Source organism: Accipiter gentilis, chromosome 28 (genome assembly GCF_929443795.1).
Source record: "Accipiter gentilis chromosome 28, bAccGen1.1, whole genome shotgun sequence".
NCBI classification, from domain to species: Eukaryota; Metazoa; Chordata; class Aves; order Accipitriformes; family Accipitridae; genus Astur; species Astur gentilis.
Window position 1 is genome coordinate 7,260,290 of NC_064907.1, and position 24,947 is coordinate 7,285,236.

General features: G+C 35.2%; 1 protein-coding gene across 8 annotated transcripts in view; it reads left to right on the forward strand.

Annotated features, from left to right (window-relative positions):
• Nucleotides 1–24,479, forward strand: part of CEP170 (centrosomal protein 170) — a 106,361-nt gene extending 81,882 nt beyond the window's left edge. For 4 of the 8 annotated variants that reach the window (XM_049831385.1, XM_049831384.1, XM_049831392.1 and 1 more), the window contains 8 exons: nt 2,873–2,923; nt 4,542–4,776; nt 9,637–9,814; nt 11,229–11,396; nt 11,709–11,797; nt 17,979–18,072; nt 20,411–20,462; nt 22,126–24,479. In XM_049831385.1, coding sequence (XP_049687342.1) covers nt 2,873–2,923; nt 4,542–4,776; nt 9,637–9,814; nt 11,229–11,396; nt 11,709–11,797; nt 17,979–18,072; nt 20,411–20,462; nt 22,126–22,412 — 1,154 coding nt within the window. In that variant the 3' untranslated portion in view covers nt 22,413–24,479. The remainder of the gene's footprint in view (nt 1–2,872; nt 2,924–4,541; nt 4,777–9,636; nt 9,815–11,228; nt 11,397–11,708; nt 11,798–17,978; nt 18,073–20,410; nt 20,463–22,125) is intronic. The other 4 variants (XM_049831387.1, XM_049831391.1, XM_049831388.1 and 1 more) reach the window with 4 other exon arrangements.
• The last annotated feature ends 468 nt before the right edge of the window (nt 24,480–24,947 follow it).

A 24,947-nucleotide genomic window follows, 5' to 3' on the forward strand; every position in this document is an offset into this window, starting at 1 on the left:
ATTTTTGAAGAGGTAAACCCCAGATGTTACTTGTCACTTTGCTGCTTCTTGTGTTTTTCACAAAACTATATATGGATTTTGAGGTTTGTGTCTGTGTGAACTATTGCATGTTCCTTAAACTTTTCCCAGGTTGCTGCATTGAAGTGGTTTGCTGCTTCTGTTCAGGGGAGTGGATGTATCTTTCTCTTCCCAGCCTACTAGTCTATCATGGTCATCCTTGTTTAATGGTCATTTCATTTACTTGCATTACACAGTCAAAGTTTACTGTAGCTTGTATAACATACTCTGTTTTCAAGAGAGAAAAGATGCCGTCTTCTCATGAGCTACCCCAACATAATAAGCTAGATACTTTAAAAAGATCCTTGTTGGAAAAATCTGTAGTAGAAATATAGTTTCTGTCATAAAAAGCTATATCAGTTTATATATCAAAATTGGGGAGAAGCCTATATCAATGAAAAGGCAAAAACCTGAAAGCACTTAATAAATCATTCAGAGACTTTCAAAACAAAACCATGGCTTAATAAATAAATCAAGCCTTGTTTCTATGTAAGTAAAGAATATTATTGCTACTGTTTAGGATTTGAAGTTCCAGATTTTGTCTGTGTCAGTAAGCTTATTGTGTAATTTTTTTACTGGACTATTTAGAGTACACTTTAGGAAAATTTGAATTGCTTTAAAAGTACTGTAATCTTATATATAGGAGTGAGTGTGTGTGTGTGTATAAATCTCCTATTACATATAGGCCACTACACAGTGCACCCCCATTTTTCCATTAGCATCTTATAAAATGATGCTAATTACTACCCAACATGTGAAGTTATTAATAATATTATTTATTATTTTATCCTTAGATAAATGGATTTAAACCATCTTTGAATAGAATGTGTTGCTTGTATGCAATATATAAAAATGGAACACAGCAGAAGCTTTTCAATCCAAAGCATACAATACCTGAGTTTGGTTTTGTTCCTAGAAAAGTCAACAATTAACTTAATTTTAGCACTTTTGGAAATTACTAATCAAGTGCGTGACAAAGTGCCTCAACTGTTTGAATGTGGTTTACTTTGGGCACATTTAATCAAGGCATAACAATGATGGAGGATGCTCTCCCTGGATGTAGAAAGACTGGAAAATGAATGATCATTACCAATATAGGGTTTGTTTTCATTTTGGTTGGTTTTTTTTTTAATTTTAACAGAAGAGTGGTTGCTATCAAAGTGTTAAAAATGTTCCATGGGTCTTCTCATCAGAGTTCAGTTAACATTACCACATTGTAGATCACTAAACATTGGCAGCAGAATCTTGCTTCTTAAATGCAGTCTACCAAAGAGGAAATTATTTCTGCATTTCCCAAATCTTTTTCAATGTTCAGACATACAGGCCTGTAAAAAGGGGGCAAAAAACAATGTAGTCACTGGACTTTTTTAAGGTCTTGTACTTCAAGAGGATGAATTGCAACATGATAGCATTAAGATTGTCAGAGCTGTCAGCAAGTCTATAATTTCAAGAATCTTTTTTAATCCTTGATACAGTTAAGTATTGCTTACTTGTAAGTGAAGGGGCAAGCAGATAAATAGAACATCTTGGATGAGAATTACCAGCATCAAAGTAATTACCAGGGTGTTTCTGTGGTAGGAGCCTTGGTAACTGACAACACTGTGAAGACATGTGAAGCAGAATTAGTAATTTTATAGCACAAGCAATCAAAGATTTAATCAAGGCACTGAATCATCAAACAGTAGAGTGCGATCAATAAACACAGAGAGGACCAAAGACCTTTTTTCACAGTTGCAGAGGAAAATCGCAGATGATGTTACAGAAGGAGCTATGTGTTGGGAAAAGAACAATGTTGTCAGACGTAGTGCAAAAGTGCTAAGCTGCAACTGTAAAATTAAGTGTTGAGTCAGAAAAGAGAAACCTTGAGCAACTAGCTGTGTTTGGCTGCTCTGCTGGCTTGTTGGCCTAGCTGTCATTGCAAATAACTAGCAGATAGGTTGATCAAAGCTGTTGAGGTATCTCTGGGAGGAAAAAAAAAAAAGGTTTGAGCATGGAGAGAAAGCAACCCATATTAACTGCACTGTAGTATTATTGCACTACTGAGCACCAAATTTCAGGATCTTTGAAATGGATGAACCTTGAGAAGACAATGCATCAATGAGAGTAGAGTATTTTATAAGGGATATGCTTAATAAAGTCTGTCCTCAATCTTAGAAGTGAGATTATGGTGTCCAAATCATCAAACTTGCCAGCTTAAGGTGTTGTCGACGCATTATACTTCTCGCAGAGTAGTCACCAAATTAGGTTTGTCTGCTGATTATTTTACCCAGGGTTTTAGAGGATTTTCTAGTTATTGGTACTGATATGCACAGTCTTTGGTGTCTGAGATAACTAATTGCATGATAGCTTTCAGAAATCTACATAAACTGCAATGACGTTTTGTGGCTGCATAATTTATAAATAGCATTAAAAGCATGTATGTGCAAATGTCATGAATCATACAAGTTTGAGATTTTTACTGTTAGGTCTGCAATAACTTTTTCCCCATATTAATAAGAACCCCGTTGATAGTACATAAATAAACAACATTTTAAGGCCTTAAAATTTAATGGTCTTAAAAAATGTGGAGGGGTTTTATGGTGCGATGTAGACAATTGTTATTGATGTCATTTCAGTCAGTATCTCTGAAATGTTTAAGTTTTTACAAAATTCGGTATTTTTGATTGAATGTATAATTTAAGAATCTTTTCCTAAAAAGTGTGGGTGGAAAAGATGACCTAAGACTAATCTCATCAATATATTTTATTTAAGATAATGCTTCTAATCTGAATGTTTTAATACGAATTAACGTGATAAAACACTATTTTGTACACAGAGAAATCCAAGCTTCTCCCAGACCCAGATCCTGATGTTGAAACTTACAGTGGTAGAGTACTAGAAATCAAATCTGTTTCTGATATTTCACTTCTCATTCAATTTTTAATTTTTAAATATATTGATTACATATGCTCATTGTACAGTGCTGAGTTGCTGGACTAGCTCACTTGAGAGATTTTAAGATAAATTTTTTATTTATTGTTATGCATATAATTTGAACCAGGACAAGGAATTTGATGATAAAATGTGGGCCCAACTCATAAAGCTCTTTGGACTTTGGTCACGCATTGCTTGCATGCTGTTGGTGGGGAAATGTGCTTTTTCTGCTTATGTTCTGCTTCCCTGAGATCAAAACAAGTTTGAAACCTCTAAAAAGAGAACAGTGAGTGACTGGAGAGACATTTTTATTTTCTTCAACAAAGTTAGACTATTCAAAAAAAAATTAGTAGAACTGGACATGATTTGAAGCCCACATTTAAACCTGAAAAAAAAATTACCCAAGCATATTTTTGTTTTCAGCAATTAAAAATACATTATTTATATGAGGGAAGGGATGTAAGCTTATACACCAATGTCATGTTCTACATACTGTAATCTTTGAGAGCATTACACAAAACTTTTCTCAACTAAAAATTGCTTCATTATTTGTTACTTAAGTTCATATTCACGTATACTTCATTTGTAATGTTTTTTAAAACCTTTCAGGAGAAATAATTTATTACTTCTTGATTTTCTTCTTGTATTAAAACCAATATACATTACTTGAATCTAATATTTTTTAATTACCAAGAGGTGATCACACACTTCTTACAAATTTCTACAGTAATTATAGAGCCTCAGTGAGTTTGGGGGACTAAATCCCCTGCAAGAATTTAACCGGTTGTTTGGCCTGTTGTAACAGGCATTCCTTTATGCTTAGTGATATCTCTTCCTGCTGGGAATGTTTCAGGACAGCATATCTGAAATGCATGTTCTAGACTTCAGTAATTCATAGGGGGATGAGAGCCTCCTACTTAGTTTCAGTTCTCTTGTACTTCAGGCTGTCTTCAGCAACATGGCTGTATATGCTTCATGTGCTACATGTGTGAATATATGCTCTTTACTCTGAGGCTGCTGGTTTTGTAGATGTGCTGCTGATTTTTATAACACAGTATCAATATTAACATGTTTTTTCCTGTACTAAAAATATAATGAATCATCTAGGATTTTTATGCTTTCCTTACGTAAGCATGCATTCCAGGCTTGGTGCCAGCTCCATCCTTCCTTCACGTCTCTTCATATTTTTGTGTATCATGTAAACCTTGAATGAAACTTGGGAAAAAATCTGCAGAAAAAGTGCAATCTGACTATATACTTAAATGTTAATGAATTGGGCCCTTGTTCTGTAATAGGGTTTGCTTGAGCTCACATACAGTTACTGGCTTTTACATCTTATTTTACTCATCATTATACAAAGAGCATCCGTTTTATGTTTTTATTAATCAATATTTATTATTTAACACAAATTTTGTAGCTTTCTTTTTAAGATGTAGTAAATAAACCTTTTGTGAGGTATCTGGGGATTGATAATGAATAGTTGTGTATTTTTGTGATGTTACTGAAATAATACTGTTTTTTCATATTAAAGATGCAATAATAATTCTTTTTTAATAATTAAACTAATTTAGTAAGTGCAAGATGGAGGCGCTTTCCTACAGATTATGCTTCCACCTCAGAAGATGAATTTGGATCAAACCGTAATTCCCCTAAACATACCCGTCTACGTACCTCTCCAGCCCTGAAAACCACGCGACTGCAGAGCACTGGGACAGCAGCTCAAAGTAGCAATACATTCAAGCACAGAATAAAGGAACAGGAAGACTACATTTGTAACTGGACTGCTCACCGAGAAGAAATAGCAAGGTTGGTTTTAAAGGAATGCCTCTAAAATAACAAAGATTTGTACCCAACCAGTTATACAGGTACATATATAGGAAAAAGAAAGCTAATGGATTTTCTGTATCACTCTACTTACCTTTTTCATTCACTAACTGAATGGGTAATTTCAAATTCTTTTGATGAGAGACTGGCAGACAGAGCACTCGTGCTCCAGCACATCTCTTTCTAATGGAAAATGATAGTAATTTCTGACTTACGATAGCCAGATCCCAGGATATGAACTTCTGGTTGCATTAGCAGGACTTGCAGAGGTACTTTGTGTAGAACTCTTAGTTGCTAATGGTATATTTCCTGAGACTGAAGTATATCTGATTTTGTACTACCTTTACATTCATACTGAGGTAAAATTTCAGATCAATGTGTAGGTGACAGAGAGAGGAAAAAGTGATTTTGCCAATGTGAGAGACCACGTTCTCATTTTATTTTTCATTTATCTAGATATTATTTCATGTTAGGTATTTTCTGATTTAAATCATATGTATTCATCAAAAAGTAATTTCTTTTGTTGTGAGTCTCTGAGATTACTATAGCAATTCCTCCATTATTGCTAATAACACTCTGCTTCAAGTGAACCAAGGAAGAGGTATTCAGTTCTGCATTCTGGTAACCAGTTATTCCCATATCATGCAATACCCAGGCAGTGAAAACTTCAAATAGCTTGCACTAAATAACGAAAACTATGTAAGTATAGAAATGTTATTTAAAACTTAGATGCCAGTGTTCAGGTTCTGAACCTTTTCACAGAACTGAATTTGGAAGCCTAAACAAGAAGTGTTTTCCTTTTAAAATTAATCTTAACACTGTGGTTTCACAGATGTGAAGCATTGTGTTTTGCTTACGTGATTAATTATTTTTTGTTTCCTCCTCTTAGTAATAGTTTTCAGTGTTTGTTTTTCTAGTGTGATCTGTGAAAAGGGAAAACACTTAAGGGAGTCTGATAACATCTTCATAAATCATGAAATAAACATTAAAAAGGTATCTTCCCAAAACATCTCTTTCTTTCCAAGAATCTAAAATTACAGATGGATATAGGGCGGAACGTGTGTATATGGGGAAGAAAAATGAGGATAGCCACAGCATGTTACTTCCTCCTTATAAAAAGTGCTGCAGAACCTCTATATCAGTGAAACTTCTTGGTACATTTTGCTCACCTAGGAGAGGTTGACGCAGGAAGTAATTGGCGATTCAGTCTAAACTTATTTGATGGTTTGTTTTGCAGGTTTTTTTCTTCCCTTGGGCTTCTTAACCATTTTCTTCATTTAGATACTGGTCTTAAATTTGTTTTGAAGGCTATGTACTTACCCTATTTTTTTTCAGCTTCTTTATTTCCAGTGGAAGTGGTGAGGGGCTCGAATCAGTATTGCCAAATTTGTGATTTTGTATAGAAATTTCACATAAACTGCGTTAAATGAGCATATTTAAGGTTAAGAAAGCTAGCGCTCAGCAGTTGAGAAATACCAGATTACTGTCATCTATTGTCACTGCTTCCAACACCAGTTTCCTTGGTTAGCCTCTGCTGAGCCCTCCTGCTCTAGGTCACCAGTTGATCCTTTCTGTGCCTCCATATTTCTTGATACTGATTCACAGTATTGCTCCCATAGCTTTTAGTTTAACTTCTGTCCTTTATAAGATGATTTTTGTCTCTGCTCCCTTTGCCTTGCTAACCATAGTTTCCCCTTTATCATTGTCTACCCTAGGGTTTTTTTTTTCCTTCCTAGCCCTCAGTGCAGCCTCTATGATCAGAGTCCCTTTGACTCTGTTTAGAGCTTTTTAAAAAGAAATAAATAGTTATATGTTCTCATTAAAATTGGTTTTTTCCTTTTTTTTTTTTTTTTGAATAACTGATTAGGTGAGGCAGGTGTAAAGAGAAGTATTTCATAAAATGAATGTGCAGCTGAAAGTAGTGTAGAGACTGTATAAGAAGCATTTCATTGCATCCATGTTACCATCATATTGTATTTTAACTGGTCTTCCCAGACTGACCCAGTTTGCACTTTTCACAGACTCTACAATTTACAGATGATAATAAAATTGAAAATTGGAAAAAAAAACTTAATGGAGTAACTAAATTTGATCTAAACCCACTTTGGAGGAAATATATACCCTCAGAATAACAGGAGCTTCACATGTATTTTATTTAAGGCTTTTAATGTATCATTGCAAAAGAAACTGACTCTGTAGGAAGTGTGACATAGTAGACTGAGCATGAAAATATTTTTGGTAATCCAGCAGTTCAGAACTATTACAGATGTCTTAGAAGTATTCCTATTTCATTGTGTTTTTTCTAATACTATGGGTATTCTTTCACTACAGGTAAATAAGAACTAGAGTTCCAGGCTGTTGAAAAAGATGGTCATGCTCTCCCCATCCCAAGCCCCGTGTTCTCACCCTTTCCCTTGCGTTGGAAACCGTGTCTGTCCCTTACGGAACTGTGTAGCTGTGGGAGTCTGCTCACTGAGCAAATATAATAGCAATGTTTCCTGGGGCGGGTTTGGGGGTTAGGGAACTTGAGGTTTATTTTAGTTTTGCCTCCCGGAATTGACTTGCCTTGTGTCATTGCTAGGTCTGATGCAGGAAGTGATAGCAATCTGCAAGGCAGCCTACAGTTGCAACAGAGTGAACAGGGTGTACCTAAAGCCTAAGTCTCTTGTCTTTGATTATACAAAACCTACTGCTTATACTTCAGCAATACTTCCTGTTTCTAAAAGTTCATGTTAGAACGACTGAAAAACTTCATATATGAAAAGTCAGGCCAACTCTCAGGCTGGTTTCTAATTTTCTTTTTCATAGTGCTTTTTGTTTAGTGCTCTGTGTATATTGTTTCTGTATGGAAACATTAGTGACTACTGACTATAGCTTACTATCGCATTCAAACTAATTCCAGATTTTGTTCCCTTGACTAGTGTTTGATGGTGATGATTGTCTAACAAGTTGCTTGTCATCCATGTTAGAGTTTTTTATTATGATATTTTCAGGATTCATTTCAGTTCGTTTTTATGTAGACATCTGACATTTTCTGTAATTTTGATTGCTTGGTAAGAACTCAGTTGAAGTGGCTGTGGCATGTTGAAGCATTGCTGATTTCTGTGGAGAGTGAAGTCTTAGTTGGTTGATACTACTTTTGGTTATGGTGTTTAACAACATTTGTCTTCTAGAGGATTTACTAATAATTGAAATTTCCTGGTTTTTATTTTCTTCACAACTATACATTAAAAACCAAAATTTATCCCAGAAATTCTAATGTAATTATTAGCAACTTCTCTGTTTAAGAAAAGAAGTTATATGGTTGTGTGAAACAAAGGAATTAGGTGCTGTAGTATCTCTGCTACTTAGAATATTAGCTCAAGCCTTGGAGTTTTTCATGTTCTTATAAATATGTACCATTAATATAAATTACAGTTGCCCCAAAAGATGTAGTAATTAGGTTAAATTAATTAATGTAGTGATAGGCACTTACCATACTTTAATTTATTAAAATGAGCAATTGACTTGGTTTCTGCTTCAGCGTTCCAGGCTTTGGTAGTTTGAATTCAGAAATACTGTCTTGAGTGGTCATGGGTAATTGCCGTGTATTCTTCTACAGCCTTATCCCAATGATATGTGTATCTATGCTGCACAAGGTTGCACTTTATTGCAAATTGCTGATGGTTAGCCACAAAATCCAGTATTGGAATTTGACTGAAAATTTCTCTAATAATGTCTGCCTTTCTAGTTTGAATTCTGCTCACTTAGTCTTTATCTTTTGGTCAGTGGTGTCCGTTCTTTTTGACTTGAAGACAAAGTGAGAATAAAGAGCAGAAAGAAGCTCACTTTTAACAAGCACTGGCCAGCACGGTGTGTGTTACTGTCATGTGGCTGCGCAACTCCTTCCGCTTAGGTGACGGGTGCTGCTGTTCACAGACTCGTGGTGGTGCAGAATTAGCACTGTTGACTTCTATGCCTTCAGTCTTCTCAGACAGAAGTATGAAAGGGGATCGCTTGGTGGGCTGCTCTGAATTCTAGGTCTCCTGAACTGCTTGATCCAAGCTGGAGATTCAGGGTGCCATAGTTAGTAGGGGGCTTTTAGCCTTTGCTTTGGTTTTTTGTTTTTTCCCTCCTTTTGGGGTGTCCTGGGGAGGAGAACCACAAGCAGAGCTAGGCAAGCTTCCTCCCTGTGCTCAGCAGAATACAGAGCAGAGCTATTTTTTGATGTGGCAGATCACAAAAAAGGAATCTTCAGCTGAGAATTCAGATGTATTTGTGTAGTGCTATCATATCCAGGTTTTTACAGGCATGTTCTGTTTTTCCAACTAGAAAGCTTGTCTTGATTTTTGAGGATTTAGGGTACTGGTCTGGAATTTTGGACGCATAAGCAGCTTGGTCTGAGCAAGCTGGAGGGCTCCTAGATAATCAAAGGCCCTGAAGAAGTTCTTTGCAAATAGGTAAACTGAGGTATAAATCAAACATATTCTCGGCATTTTGGATTTACTGCATGTACACAGGTCATCTGTGCAGTGTTTTCAGCGTATTTCCAGTGCATCCCATGTGCTGGATTTAGTGCATGTTGCACACTTCTCTGCCTGGGAATCCTAGAAAGAAAACAAGGATGCTCTGTCCTTTGAGATTGCCTTCTACCACCTTTCTCCAGAAAGGCATGTTACGAAAAGCTTCAGTTAAAAATTTGCTTTTATGGTTCTACAAATGAACTTTCAGTTTAGAAGAGCATACACATTTTCATAGCACAGTTATCAGGAATTAGAACTCAGAAGCTCAAAGGCTGCAGGTTGAGCTCTACTGGTCCAGAAGTATTTGTAGAGGAGAATGTAACACTCTCTTTATTACTAGGATCAGTCAAGATCTGGCTCTCATCGCACGGGAAATCAACGATGTAGCAGGAGAGATAGATTCAGTGACTTCATCAGGCACTGCCCCCAGTACCACAGTAAGCACTGCTGCCACCACCCCTGGCTCTGCCATAGACACTAGAGAAGAGGTAGGAGATCTTCATGGAGAAATGCATAAGGTTCTTCCTTTTCTTTATTTCTTTTGCTTTTAGCATTTTGCATAGCCTTTTTAGTTATTTCCACTCAACCCGTATGCATGATCTCTACATTGTTTTTTGATTTAAAGTTCCTTTACATTTCAACAAACAACCCAGAAATTATTCTATGAACACAGCTTGTCAAAAGGATGCATACTATCTGTCTGTCTCTTTTTTTCCACGAAACATAGGACAAGGTGGTTATTTGTTTCTTGCTTATCTTTAGCCTTAGATACTGTTGGATAGTATCTAAGTGCATTTAAAGATACTAGCGTGTGTGTGGAAATATATATAAATGTATACATTTAATACTTTGCATAGCTATTGAAAACAAAAAAGTCCCTCTTTTCACAGGTGACATAAAAGTTTCGTCTTCTGAACACTGAAGTTCCTAGGTATCATCAGTTAATAAGAACTTTAGATTTTCTTTCTTAAAAACGTTGTTGAAAACTACCTTGAAATAAGTTTGCCTTGTGCTTCTAATAATTAGTTTCTTCAACTATCTCTGGTGTGCTGTTCTATGAATATATTGACTAACTTGTTCTAGTAACCATCACAGATCTAATGCTGGTAAACATGTTTATCTGAATTTAAATCATCACTTTCTACCATATTAAAATTCACCCTAATATGTTGTAAATGTTTACTGCATTTTTTTCTTCATTGTATTCCTTTCAAAATCTGTTTATTCATGTTTGTGTGCATAAAGTTTGGTAATACATTAGTTTACTGTGTTTAGTATGATACTGTCTTTTTCTGTGGAAAAAAAGATATAAACAGTGATAAGAAATCTGTGAGTTGGGTACTCAGAAAAATTGTAACTGCACTCACATAGACTTTGTTTTTAATTCTCATGGACTTTAAGGAGGTAAAGCGCTCATTTTCTCAGATCCAGTTAGATCAGTCTGATTTTTATAGTACTAAATAATTATTTTCTTCTTTAAAAAATATTGTACAGTGTGTACATACTGCAGGTGGCAGTATCTCCTTTAAGTAGTTATAGGTGTTCCTGTAACACTGACTAATCTGGAAAAAAATCTAAATTTGATAGTGCTGTACTTAATTCCACAGATAATATCCACAGATATATTGCATTAATTGAAGGAATAAATTATTCAATATAAATTTATAGGTAACTTTATGTTACCTGCCCATAAGCAAAATTTCTGTGAGGTAGTCTAATTTTGCCATGTATGTCTGGTATTTGGGAAAAAAAAAAATAAATTCATTTTTACAAGGTATTGTTACATAAGAGATGCGTCACTTTATACCATATAAGACAAAGAATGATTTTTATTTGATAGGCTTCTTGTAAACTGTTTCAGAAGGAAAAAAAATCTTGGTTTTGCCTGTATCCAGTAGGTTTCATAAACTGCATTTTTCTTTTACCCCCCAGTTGGTTGACCGAGTATTTGATGAAAGTCTCAATTTTAGAAAAATACCTCCACTAGTGCATGCCAAACTGCCAGAGGGTAATGGTCGGCCTAACGATGCTAGACCTCAGCTAACAGATGCCCTTGACCCCCCAACAATTACCCGGAGAAGGACTTGGAGCAGAGATGAAGTGAGTACACAACAGTATCCTCTCTAGTAATGTGTCTGTTTTAAGCTTTTAGAATTGCCTCTGCGCTTAATATTCTAGGCACTATCCTTTCTTTCCTACCTGTAGCAGATAATATTAATACTGGAAAAAATTATTTGTGTATTACTTAATTTGCAAAATGTTCAAGTATGATTGTATATGAAACTAATAAGAACACAAGTGTGATTTATTTTTTTTTTTAAACTTAAAATAAGATTTTAAAATATGTGGAATTGTTTGTATTTAATTCCAATTAAACTAATAATACCCTTTTTTATGAAAATCTTACTGCAGGTTATGGGGGACAGTTTGCTGTTGTCCTCAGTCTTCCAATTTTCTCGCAAGATAAGACAATCCATAGACAAAACAGCAGGCAAAATCAGGTGGGTTTTCAAAAATCATTGTTATTACTGAAAATGTCTGCTCTCATCGACATTCCTACTAGCAGAAGAGATATGTATAATACAGATAGAGCAAATGTATTTAGTAGCATCTTGTGTTTTAAAAAAAAGTGGTTACCTATGACTTTTTTAGCATTCAGAAAGATTTGAGGTGATAAATTTTCCATTATTGCTTGTGTGTATTTCACATTATATGAAGATAAATATTAGCAAAGTTTACACGGACAGTACAGTATCCGTCATACTTCCAGCAAAGGAGCTGTTCCAACACGTGCTAATGCTGTGCAAAATCTACACGACCTCTATGCAAGTCTTGTAAAACTCCTTTCCTTTGAAGGTAAGGTTAAATTGTTGCTGAACTGTAAAACCAGGCCCTGTATGTTTGCCAAGCTGTTGTAGGGATCGACTGTTTTAGGAAGAAAAACAAATGGGACAGAGGAGAGCAGTTTCAGTAAATCCTTCTGAAAAAGAACTTGCTCTGGAAACGATGTGGTCACTATTGGGTTCTAAATCTAAACCAGATGTAACCATCTGTTACTTTTAATTGAAAATTCCTGCTTAGATAGTTCGATTCCTGCGTAAAATGTCACACTATCTAACAGGAAGTATAGACGCATCAAAAGTGATAATATATTACTCTACCAACACTTCCATTTTTCTTGAATGAGTGAGTGTACAACCATTTGGTGACCACTGTGGTTGACAAGAATAAATGAAAATTCTAAATACAAAGTTCGGGGTTGTTTAATTCACATGTCCTTCTTTATGTCTTTATGCAGTTAATCATTTTAAAATAGCATACATTAAAAATAAGGAAGTTATTTGGCTGAACTTCATGTATAGTTTTCTGAATGTGAGAAAATATTAGGCCTGCAATTGCTCAGTTTGTCTAGGAAGTGTTAGATATTGAAATCTTAGATGGGCGACAGATTAATAACCAAATCACAAATTTATTTCAGCATAGGGTGTTGTAATTAGTAAAAGCAGTAAATACAAACATATCTGAAGATTGTATTCTCATGGGAGTACCAAAAAAAAGCCTTGACCATAGAAATCAAGAGGAAGAAAAGTTATCTATATTAATCGGTAAAAACGATAGGTTATCTGCCATTTCTGGTCCTGCTCTTTCTAGTAGGAAGAGTATCACCGAGTGAAGAATCAAGTCTTTAAAAGCCTGCTGCCCATTCTTATTATTTCTGTTCTAAGGGTTTTTTTGTGTTGATTTTACTGGTGCTTACAGGTAGCATCTGTGAGTACCTTATTTCCACTATCTTGGAACATGGTCCTGGACTGATAATCACCTCACTTCTCTTTTTCCCAATTCACTATTTTGGGACTGCAGGATTATAATATTGGGAATACGCCATTTGCTGCCTTTCCCTCTTTGGTTTCCCCAGATACAGTCTTTTATGTATCATACTATTTATTTAAATATCCTTAAACAAAAGACTTAAATGTCTTTAGCTGTGTAAATTTCAGATACAAATGAGTTTGTGAAATGCAGGTGTACAATACAGTTACTCTCAAAAGCTGTGCCAAATTAAGAGTTCAACTTCATTATGTAGAATTTATTACAAATTATGCAAAAGTTCACAACTTGTTTGCGTTTAATCAACCTCTGAGTGCATGCTATAATTTACTTTAATACCTGATCTCAAAAAAAGTGCAAATAAATACATGCAAAGAGGTACCTAAGCATGACCATTCTTTGAAAGTCATTCTAAAAGGCATTTGAAATTTGGAAATAGAAACAAAATACTACATTAAGTTTTGTTTTGAGCATAATTCTCTGGGAAAATACAGTGACATCCGTAAGGAACTCTGCTCACCAATATTTTTTTTTTTTCTTTTAAAGCTGCATCATTGGAACAAGAATCTTGCTTATTGACTGACTTATTTGTGGTAGGCGTCTAGGATGATATGTATCTTAAAATGCTTCAGAAGCAGTAGATAGTAGCTACTCTACTTTTTTTGTTGTGCTGATTTTTCTTGATGGTTAGCAGTTTCTGATCTATAAGTATGTTGCTAGCACAACTGTAGTTAACCTAAAAAACAGTTCAATACAGTGAGTTAAATTTATGTATGTGAATTCATTCTGAGAAAAGCAGGTAACTAAAATCAAGTCTTACCTTTTCTGATTAATTTTCTGAGCTTAAAAGGTAAGCCAGATATATTGTAATGAATGTAATAATGATGTGATCCTGTATAATATTATAAGCATACCTATAAACATTTTATATACATTTAAAGAAAGCAGCATTGCTTATTTCTAAAAAAATATAATGGAGAAAAGCTCATTAATAAGTTATAATTTAGCATATTCCCAAGAGCTGTGATCAAAACTTCCTTTTCCTGCCACTCAGAATGGATTCGAATAATATGATGTTATTCATAATGTCATTAGTATTTTCAATCAGAAAAACAACCATAGTTCTAGAATTATTGTTTTGGAGAGCGTATAAGGCTGCTAGGACCTATTACAGATTTTACCTTAGCTTTGTTTTGATGTACATGAGTTCAACCAATTGGTATGCTTCTATTCCTTTTACCAGTTAAAATTTCTGCCCAGAACAGATACAATAAGAATCAGTCAGGATTTGTAAAGCTAGCAGTTGTGTATTTATGCCAGACTACTTAACCTGAAAGGAGAGGAGAAATTTTTAGAGGCACCAATAAGACTAAGCTAGTAAGCCTGACTGTGTTTTAAAAGTCCTCCCTCAAATTTTCTTGGTTGCCAATGTAAAAAACTCTCTCTAGAGCACAGACAGTATGGGCAATTATGATCCTTACAAATTGCATCATAAAATTGCATATTAAAAAATGCATCCTTCCTATTTGGGTCCAAATGGTGAAAGACGTGCTTCCTGTGAATGTGAACACCCTTCCTTCTGTAATAGCTAGCTTTACAAAAAGTCCAGTTCCACTTTGGCTAAAATATTAAGAACATAAATATTTTCAGTCATTCTGACAAGCAGATCTAACAGAAATTAAAATGAGCTAAAATCAGTCATGAAAATAAATTCGTATGAGGACAAAAGGAAATAGATATCTTTTTGCTTGACTAGTTTCTTCCCACTTTCCCACTGCCATTTCTGTTTTCCTAATTTACCGGTAATGTTCCAAGTTCCACTGAATTCTGTAATCGTTCCTACCTTATCTTAAGAAATAGGATCAAGAGAAGCTTTTGATGCTGTATTCCTCACCTACATTATCCCAGTGCTGGCCACACTGGGTTTTTTCCCCAAGTCCCAGCATGGTATTCAGATTGAACCAGATTCAAATGCCTGGTTCTTTCCTTTCACCAAATCCTCTATATGTTTGTAATTTTCTTCAGGATAATGTCATAGCTTGGGTATTGCTAAATTACTTTTTTATATTTTAGTTTTATTCATTACTTTGTATAATCAGTTACATTCTTATCTGCTGGTGTATACAAAACTACTATATTTAAAAAATCTGCAGCATTCTTGCCATGTATCCTGTAGCCCATTCTTTGCTAACAAATTATTGTGGTGGCTTCTCAGGAAGCAGTTTGTTTGCTTTTCTGTCTTTTATATGTTACAATGAGTTTGCAGGAATTTTCTGAGATTATGGAGGGAAGAAGTAAGTAGGTTTTGCAGTGGGAAGACCTACCTGTTTTTATCAGTGCTTTACAATGTGAATGCAGTGTTTAGTGGCTTGCTTTGTAGCAGGCAGCTACCTCTTCAGTCAGGCAAAATCTAGGCAAAGCATTCAGGTCAGTGCAGGTACTACTTGTCGGTCTCTGCAGTTTGCTGTGTGTCCTGCAAAGTGCAGTGAAAGTAAAAAGGGGGCTGAGCACAGCCAAATGAGAAAGTTCAGGCAGATTTGCCCCAGAAAGTAGAGAAAAGCAAGAGCAGAAGGTGGCAGGCATTTAAAAATATGTTGTCTTAAGATAAAGAGTATGGTTAGAAGGAGGAAGAGCAAAGGAGACAGAGAGTAAGGACACACACACACACACACCCCCCCCAGGAGGTTAAAATGTACAAAATGAAGAAGTGAAAAAAATGTTGTAAAAAGGAAATAGGCTTCCTAAAATTATAGTAAAAACAAATCAGCCTTGCCACTTTATAGTGGAAGTAATATTTTTTAAGTTACTGCTTTCATTTTTTTCCTCTTTTTTTTTTTTAATAAAATGACCTATGAAATGGAAAGCTTTCAAATTGTAAAAGAGAAGTAGGAACATTATCTCTAAAAGAGGATAAGACTGAAAACACAACATACACAAGCAAAGGCATTAATCACATACATAAAGATAGAAGTATTTTAATATAACATGAGCAAGAACGTAAATGAAAAAAAACATGCAGTGCCACAATAACTTCTATATTTTTCCTGCTAGTGCTGTTTACTGCTAAATAAAGCCTTATTTTCTATTTTCCTGCTCATTTCCAGTGTGATATAAATGCTGTTAAAGTACAGAAAGTATAGCTGCATAATATTCTCAATATACGGAATCCAAATATTTCCAGGAATGGTCTGTTTTTAGTGTATGATCCTATAAAGGATTTAACAGGCTCTGCTTTTTATTTATTTATTTTAGCTCATCAGTGTCAGACAAGTCCTAAATTTTCATTGTAACTGAACTTTCTGCTACCCAGGTCTGCAGTTGTATGGCGTAGCAAGCTTTTGCACTCCCTTCCAGAACATAAAAGCAACCTTGTCAGTCCTCTGATGATAAGCTTCATTACAAGATGATGATGCTACTTGAGGCCATAAAGTGTTTCGTGTTTTCTTCACTGTAGTTTCAATTACTTTTAATTTATTTTTTTCTTTCCCCAAGAAGTATGTATTGATGTTTACTCCTTGTATGCTTTGTACATTAATAAATTAAAGTCACTTGCAGAAGCAGTCATTTGCCTCAATCCCGTGACATTGTGTCATGAGAGTAGTTTAATTCCTCTCAGTGAAACATCTGACAAAAACATGTTCTGAATCAGCAGCTAGTGAAGACCTCAAAGACAGAAGAAGAGTTAAAGCAGCTTCTGGATGGGCTTTCTACAGACATATATGTACCAATACAATAAGACAGGGTACACATTTTGAAAAATGACAGGATAATAATAGAGAGTGGGATTTTCCGTAGAGTATAAATAACTGAAGAAACATGAACAGAAATGCAGTACTGAGTTTCCCAGCTTTCTTTAAAATTCTTAAGTCTTCATGTGATTCAAGGTATCATGAATTTCCACCTTAAAAATTATTTCCTCAGAGATGTACCTACACTAATAACTTCTTTAAAATGTACTGCTTTTTGGTCATGATTTTAAATTGATTTGTTTGTTTGCTTAGCAGTTTTACTGCAGCTATTTTTGTACTTTTAACTCTGAAATACCAATGAGAGAAGTGGATTTGGACTCATCTATGTCATCATGGTGTCACTATAAGAAAAAGAATACTCAGACTTTAAATATCTGCACATTCCTTTTTTTTTTTTTAACTGTGCAAATGTGGACATTTTAAATTGTTTAAGATATGACAAAACAAAAACTATTTATCAGGGCAGGGAAGCAAAACATAAAAGAGGAATCTCACAGTATGCTTTGGGGTTTTACAAATAACAGAAGTGACTTCTTTCAACATGTAATACAAGTGATGCTTATATTACTAAATCATGTAGATACAATTTGTGTGTTGAGACTTTTCAATGAAAACTTCTTCTATGAAATGCATTTTTCTTTTAATTTCCTGAAGTAGTTTATTTTTCATTGAATTCATGTAAAATACAAATGTAAAAGAGTTGCATTTATTTACCATTGTTAATCTTCCTGTTATGTTTTGCAATTGTTGTAAAATGCAGTGTTAATAGGGAGTTCTCTGGCTACTGTAAAATAGTCGGATTTTTTTAAAAAAGGCTCAGTACTGGAGGAAAGAATCAGCTGTGTCTTTTCAACACCATAAGCAAGTATTTAGCTACAGAACTGCCATTTTAGTGTCAACAATAATGATACTGCTGAAAACCTGTATGCTTCCCTGAAAATTTAATCTGTATGATTGGATTCTGTCACTTTTCAATATTTGAGATTTTACTTTTATTCAGTGCTCCCTATTCAGTGCTGCTTTCTCGTATTGTGTTATCTTTCAAGTTTAGTTTGTTTATTCTTGTCTATTTTAAACATACTGTTCTTGAATTTCTTTCTTCTAGAATATTATTTAAGGACAAAGACAGAAATTGGGAAGAAATTGAAAACAAGTTGCGAGCTGAAAGTGAAGTTCCTATTGTGAAAACATCAAGCATGGTATGAATAGTTCTCTTTTCCGGGTTTGATCGAGCCTCTTATCTGATTTCTAAATAATCAGTAGAGGAGTGTATTATTTTCAATGACATAAAGGCAAAAATCTTTAAAAAAAGTTTTTATTTAGACACTCAGTATATTTCAAGAATAATCTTCTATAATTACTGAGACTTACTATCTTATAAAGAAACAAGAAATTGTTCAGGGGAAGTTCTCATAAAGAATGCAATAAAAGGGGTTCAGACTATATATAGACCATCAGTACTTCAGTATAACCAAAGGTAACCAACCATTAGTTTTAATGTTGGATTGCTTTCAAACGAACTTGTTTTACAGTCTAAAGACTACTTTACCTACTGATTATTAATACTTAATATATAGTACTTAATACTATTAATGCTGATTATTAATATTTAGAGAAATAGGTGTATTTTGCTATATGTGAATGAAAATAATCTGTAGACACCTTGCAATAAAAGCACTCTTCAGTGAAAAATAATCATGTTGATTTTGTGTGGAAGTGATTACTGTAGGGTATCAACTACAACCCTAGTTGATTCATGTAGGTTTCTACCCCGTGCCTAATTAGGGCCATTTCGTGACCAGACTGTGACAGTGTGAGGGAATGGAGCACACATGTTTCCTAGTACACTTCTCCTCTGCTTCTAGACACAGAACGTAGGGTTTGAAAAACATCTCTGCATGTGAGAGCAGGCAGAGAGTCTAGCTACGTTATGCTGTCTGGAGTATGGTTCTGTTAAGAATGTCAACTTACAGAGGCCATTTTATTTTCTGAGGGGAAAGGTGGGAGAGGAAACTCCTCACCTACTTCGTACTGGATTGCTCAGGAGCAAAATGTGAACACATTTCCTCTGGCACTGAACTGGCTAGCACTTCTGTGTTAGCTCATCATGAGTTATTAAACTCACCCAGATTGATTTTTCCTGGAAGTATTAAAAACTTGGCCTGTAATTTCTGCAGAATGGTATATTTTTTAAGAGCAATCATTAGTTACTCAGTGTTCTAATTTAATAAATTCACTGATGGGGGGGTGGGGGGGAGGTTAAAGTTCAATTAAGCAAGTTACTCATAGAAGTTTCTAATTTTAGAAATATGATAATGTAAGGAGTTTCTTTTACCCATTTCTAGAATAAGATCAGAGTTTAGTGTTTTATGTTCTAAGTGTTATGTATATTGGGGGTTTAAGCCATTCATTAAAAAAGAAAAAGATTAGTTGTATATTTATTCCGAAGTTCAGCATTTTACAAAATTTTTTTTCAATGCATTAAAGCATCTCCCATTGTTTGAAAGTGTATGGGGTTTTTGTCTATGCACCGATTTTCAAGTTTCTGCTCAGTTTTCAGAACAGTATGTTGTTCAAATGCAGTGCTTATTTTTACCGCAGAATGATATTAACAGAGGACAATTGTAACTGATGTTTGTTTTGTCCTTGGGACATTTATGTCCAGCTCAGATGTGGAATCTGCTTAAAGATACTGACTTTGTAAAATGGAAGGTAATCAATCTCTTTGCCACTCACAAAAATCACATTACTTAGTACAGAATGGGTTTCTGAAATGGGTTAAATGGGTTTGTGAAATCAGTGCCTTTGGAAATTCTCAGCTTTTGAAGACCACTGATAGCTCTCCTCGGCAGTTGGATTAACAGTATTCTTCAGTATAGGATCCTTCAATTGTAGGATTTACATATTTATCATTTAAGATGTGGTACATTTCATGATTGTTGTGCTTCTGAGCGGGTCGCTGTGGCTACATCTGTGTTAGCAAGTAGTGCAGCACAGAGGAGAAAAATCTGTAAGGCCAGTGAGTGCTGAGGACCCAACATTGGTGTGCTGCGCAGGGTCTCGTGGGCGCAGGGCCCGATGTTTGCAGGCAAAATCCCGCTGCAGTCATCTTACTATTCTGACTCACACCTGAACAAGGTTATCAATCGCCCTATTCCGTTTATACTGGGTTTATACTGTAACTTTCCTGTAAAGGTTTGCTGTTACTTTGCCCCATTTCTGCGGAACTGTGGCGTCCACAAGTCTGTGCTTGAGAAGGAGTAGTGCAGGCAAACAAGCAAGGTTTGGCTGACCCTAGCCATTGGCCAGTGCAGAGGAGCTCTTGGCTTCCGAGTGGGCCATGGCTGCCCAGCCTCAAGCACTGCTGCCCAGGACCCATGGTGGACGTGGCTGGGCCACCACCTGCAACAGTGTTCCTGATGCCAGGAGGGACAACCCAAATAGCATATTGCAAAGGTTGGGGAGGGAGATTGCTTGCTACTGATAGGTGGTTTGAGTCTCTTTTTCCTTAACGAAACGTGTTTGTTTCTTTCCTAGGAAATATCATCAATCTTACAGGAGCTGAAACGAGTTGAAAAACAGCTGCAAGGTACAAATCTTTTTTCACTTTTCTCTTTTGCGGTTGCTTGCTTGCTTTACGTTTTTTTTTAGTATATATCTATATATATGTTTGTATCATGAAACAAAGTTGTTGCATTTTATTAAAAGATATTCAGAGTTTCAGTTACATTCATTAACATATAATTGCTGGCACATTCGGTAAAGAAATGTCACTGAATTCTTTTAAAACAGAAAAGTGGTGATATCTTTTTATATGGGTGAGCTCAACTAGAAATGAAATAGTCCAGAGAATCCCAAAGGAATGATTTGTGAAACAGTCTTAACAGAAATATTTTTGTGGGTAAATATTGAAGAGTAGGTGATAGAGAATCCTGAGATTAGGCTTTATAAAATATTTTTTGCACATCAGTAATACCCTCATGCCTAGCACAATTCAGTATAAGGAGTGCACTGGGACCATAATCTATAGGCAATCTCAAAAGAAACCCTGTATCCAATACGATAAAATGAAAATTTAGAATTAGCTCTTGACACCTTCCCTTCACCCTGCTGAATCCACTCTTTGTAATTGTGGAGCCCACAGACTACAAAATAGAAAAGTTACTTTGCTTTTCCCATGCAAAGACTTACCTATGTATAAAATGGAAAGCATGTTGTGCTTACAAAGTCTGCTATTTAGACGTATATTCCATTTTTCAAAATCAGCTTAAAAACTGAGTATATATTAAAAAGAAGTTGCAGTCTTATTTGTGTACTGTTTATACTTAGTTTATTGTTTAATTTGCAGTGGTCAAATGGATTAGTGGTCTATGCTTATATATAATCATTATTGTATTTTTTTGTAAATTTCCTATATTTGTTATTTTTGGTATTCAGATTTAATCCTACAATGAAGCATGTTTTAAAAAAGACTGTTTCAGGAGGAATTGTTAGCCACTTCTTGAGACAAATCAGTATTTGTTTCATACTCAGCTATAATTAAAAAATGTTAACTTACTACAAGTTCTATTGTCTTTAGAGAACATAACAATGCAATAAGGCCCAGAGAAAGAGGCCAAATCATTTCCTTGTGTACACGGTGGTGTCCAAATAGACGTTAGTAATTTGGGAAATTAAAAAGAGAGGGGTTCTGTTAAATGTGACAAATGTGTCAATAGTACAGTAAAATGAAATGGTACTAGCTGCTTCAGTTTGCCCTCACTATGTGGAGGGAGAGGGCCAGTAAGTCCATCATTATGCATTAAAAATGATAAATGACTGCTCTTTTATAGGAATTTCTCAACGATGGAATTAGCATCTATGGATATTTGAGGGGGTGGAATGAAGTGTAATACAATGCTAACGTTGGGAGAAAAAGCCCCTTAAACGTGACTAAAAATCAGTCCCTATAAGCTAATCGTAGATGGTTTGTCCTCTCTTTCCTGTCCACACATCAGGCAGAGTTTAGTTTGTGTTGTGCAGTTTTATTTCATCTAAAGTTGTAATACGTGTAAATGCTTTTAAATATATATATCAGCTACCTATATGTTGGATACACCACTCTCTTGTACTGGGCAACATGCATAAAAGCTCATGTCTGTCATCATTTAAAATAAGTGTGAGAACAGGATTTTTGTGGGGTTTATGGTAACAGAAAATCGTATTTTTTATGGTTTCTTCCCTATCCCTTTCATCTCTTCTTGATTGCTTAGCAATTAATGCTATGATCGACCCTGATGGTACCCTGGATGCTCTGAGCAACTTGGGATTCGCCGGCCCCATCTTACCAGCTCAGCCGAAGCCGAAGTCCAGTCCCGTTTCCCAAAGTACCCGCCCTCAAGTGCAGCCAAACTGCCAGCCCGAAGCTCGGGCTTTTCGACCTGCCGCCGTCCCTGTTGCAGCTGAATTTGAGAATGCTGAATCCGAGTCGGATTTCAGCATACATTTCAATAGGTTTAACCCAGATGGAGAAGAGGAAGATGCCACCCTGCGTGAGTGACATCTCAGTGTTGATACAAAAACCTTTCATGTGGAATGTCTAGGGATAAAGGAAAACTATAATATTGGTTTTATAATTTTGGAAAAAAAAAAAAAAAAGTCTTGGTCAAACAGCAGTTGTTTTATTAAACCAGTTTTCTTTAACTGTGATGCTTTGATTGTCACACAATTCCTTTTCAAATCATAAAGATATGCATAGATACAAGTGTAGGAAAGCAGATTGTGGCAGGTTTGCCCTTTGTGGTTGTGTGCTTTGCAAAAGAATTATTGTATCAGCAGTTTTCCCTTAATAGATTTATTTCTTTTTAAAAGCCATGCAAGCAGTCTAACATTTAATGTTACTAAAACCCCAGATCTCTTTGCCAAGCTGCTCTAATGAATGGACTTCCTCCACTAAAGTTTGTACAGAACTGTTGAACAGTTACATTTAATTCTGAATTAGATGATTTATATAGGAAACGTTATCTTCGACTACAATGACACATTACTGCAAAAGGTAAGACAGATTTCAGAAAACATTCATTCTTGTGTACTGAAAATCTCAAACAGTTCTGTGATTTATATAACCTTGTTGCTGTGTAAATTGTCTTGGGGTTTACAAAGTTCACATATTATGTTTGCACTAAGATTTGCTGGGAGTGATAGGTGAACATATCGATATCATTAAACAGCAAGCAGTGTTTTGATGTACATAGAAAACTGATAATACTGTACCTGTATTATCATTGCAGTGTTTTAATCCACTTTCTCAAAGGACTATTTGGCACTTTTTGATCTTCTTCAAATGTCTTTTTGATGTTAATGAAAGTAGAAGTATTTCATATCTCATTTCTGTCCAAATGTTTGTTGAAACTAGGAAACAAATGTAAACATACAGCAACGTGGGACATCTTAAAGCATATTGAGGCAAATGGGCTCTCACCAATTCAAATGCAACATAAGCTTACAGAAGAAATTACTGTTCCTTGGAATGATCATGAGATGTAAAATTTTCTTTAGGGGACTTGGAAATAGGGTTGTCATAATTTGCTTGATCGATAGATGCACTCCCAAGCAAATGATTTTATTTGCTTCTGTATATTTTCCTGTAGTTTTGCTAGTAAAGCTGTCTCTGTCTTACATATTTAAAAGGATTCTGGAAGACGACTGCTAACATAGACATTTTGCTTATACCACTGAAAAGCAAGTCTATTTAAAGTTTCCTATATAAGCCTATTTTCCTTTTAAGTTGTCCCAGTAACTTAACATTCGGAAATAATAATAAAAATAAAAGTAAATTACTTTGTATTTCCAGAACACTGTAATTTGGAGGAATGTTATTTCTGTTAAATGTAACTAATAGACTGGAATTTTCCTATGTTTGCATCAGTCTCTATATATTAAGGTTAAAGATACAGTTTTGCAGCTTTTATGAAATGGTCTTTAATATTTCAGCAATAATCCTGTATGACATTTGTTTAAAAAAAACTACTTTCTGTACACTTTTACATTGTACAGGCTTTCAGAAGTCAGTAAAAGTTGGACCAGTTAATAAAAATGCAAAAACTTTTTTTGTAGAGATGTAAAAACAAAACCACTAATCTGTTGTATAATGGATTTCATATTTTCTTTAAAAAAATTAAAAGGAAACAGCCTTCATGTATGACTCAATATGCTCTACTCCAGCTAACTGTGGAAGCCTGAACTACACTAGTTTACAAAGGCTACAAGACAAGTTTTGGAAGGTGCAGAAGGGCAAAAATAAATTGAAACTAGAGCTAGGTGTTGAAAACCGAGTGTACCAAACCATCACCATAATTCCTTCTTTTGTTTAATGCTTGGGAACATAATTTTTCTGCAGACTCGAGGGGAAAGTAGGAAATGGCTTGGAAGGATTAAAGGTGCAGGCTCTTCATGCAAGATTCTGTTTGTGTTTTCAGGCATTTATACCTTTATGTTCTGTAATAAGCATTTTGCATTACTATGTTCTTATTTTGTATGAACATGTTCTCCTTATTTATTTTTGTTACATTTATTATGTATGTTATTTTGTTATATGCATTTACAACTCCATTTTTAAATAAAGTGTTTCTGGAACTTTACAAATGTGTGGATATGTAATTGAGAGCTAGGAAGTTCACTCAGTCTTCCTGCGGTCTATCTTACCTTTACTGAAATGGGAAATGACTTTTTTTTCATGAACGTCTTTTCTCCGGGAAAAAGTTATATTATTGCTGCTGCTGCTGCTGCATCATTTATTCCATGCTGACAGTATTGGCTCACTTTCCCGTACTCAGGTTAATTTCCACACTTGAATTGATTTTTGTGTGCAAAGCTAGAGGCAAAAATAATCCAGTGTGCTGGTCACCAAATAATGACTCTGTTTCCCTTTGTAGAATGAAAGTAAATGAGTTTTAATGTACCTGCCAGGTGCAACAGTAGATGGTTTTCAGGCTGCTTTCCTTCTGCTTTATATATTGGAAAGCTCTACTGAACATTCTGATTTGGCTCCACACCGGTGCCTTTTTTTCTTCTGTCCCAGCTTTGTCTCTATACG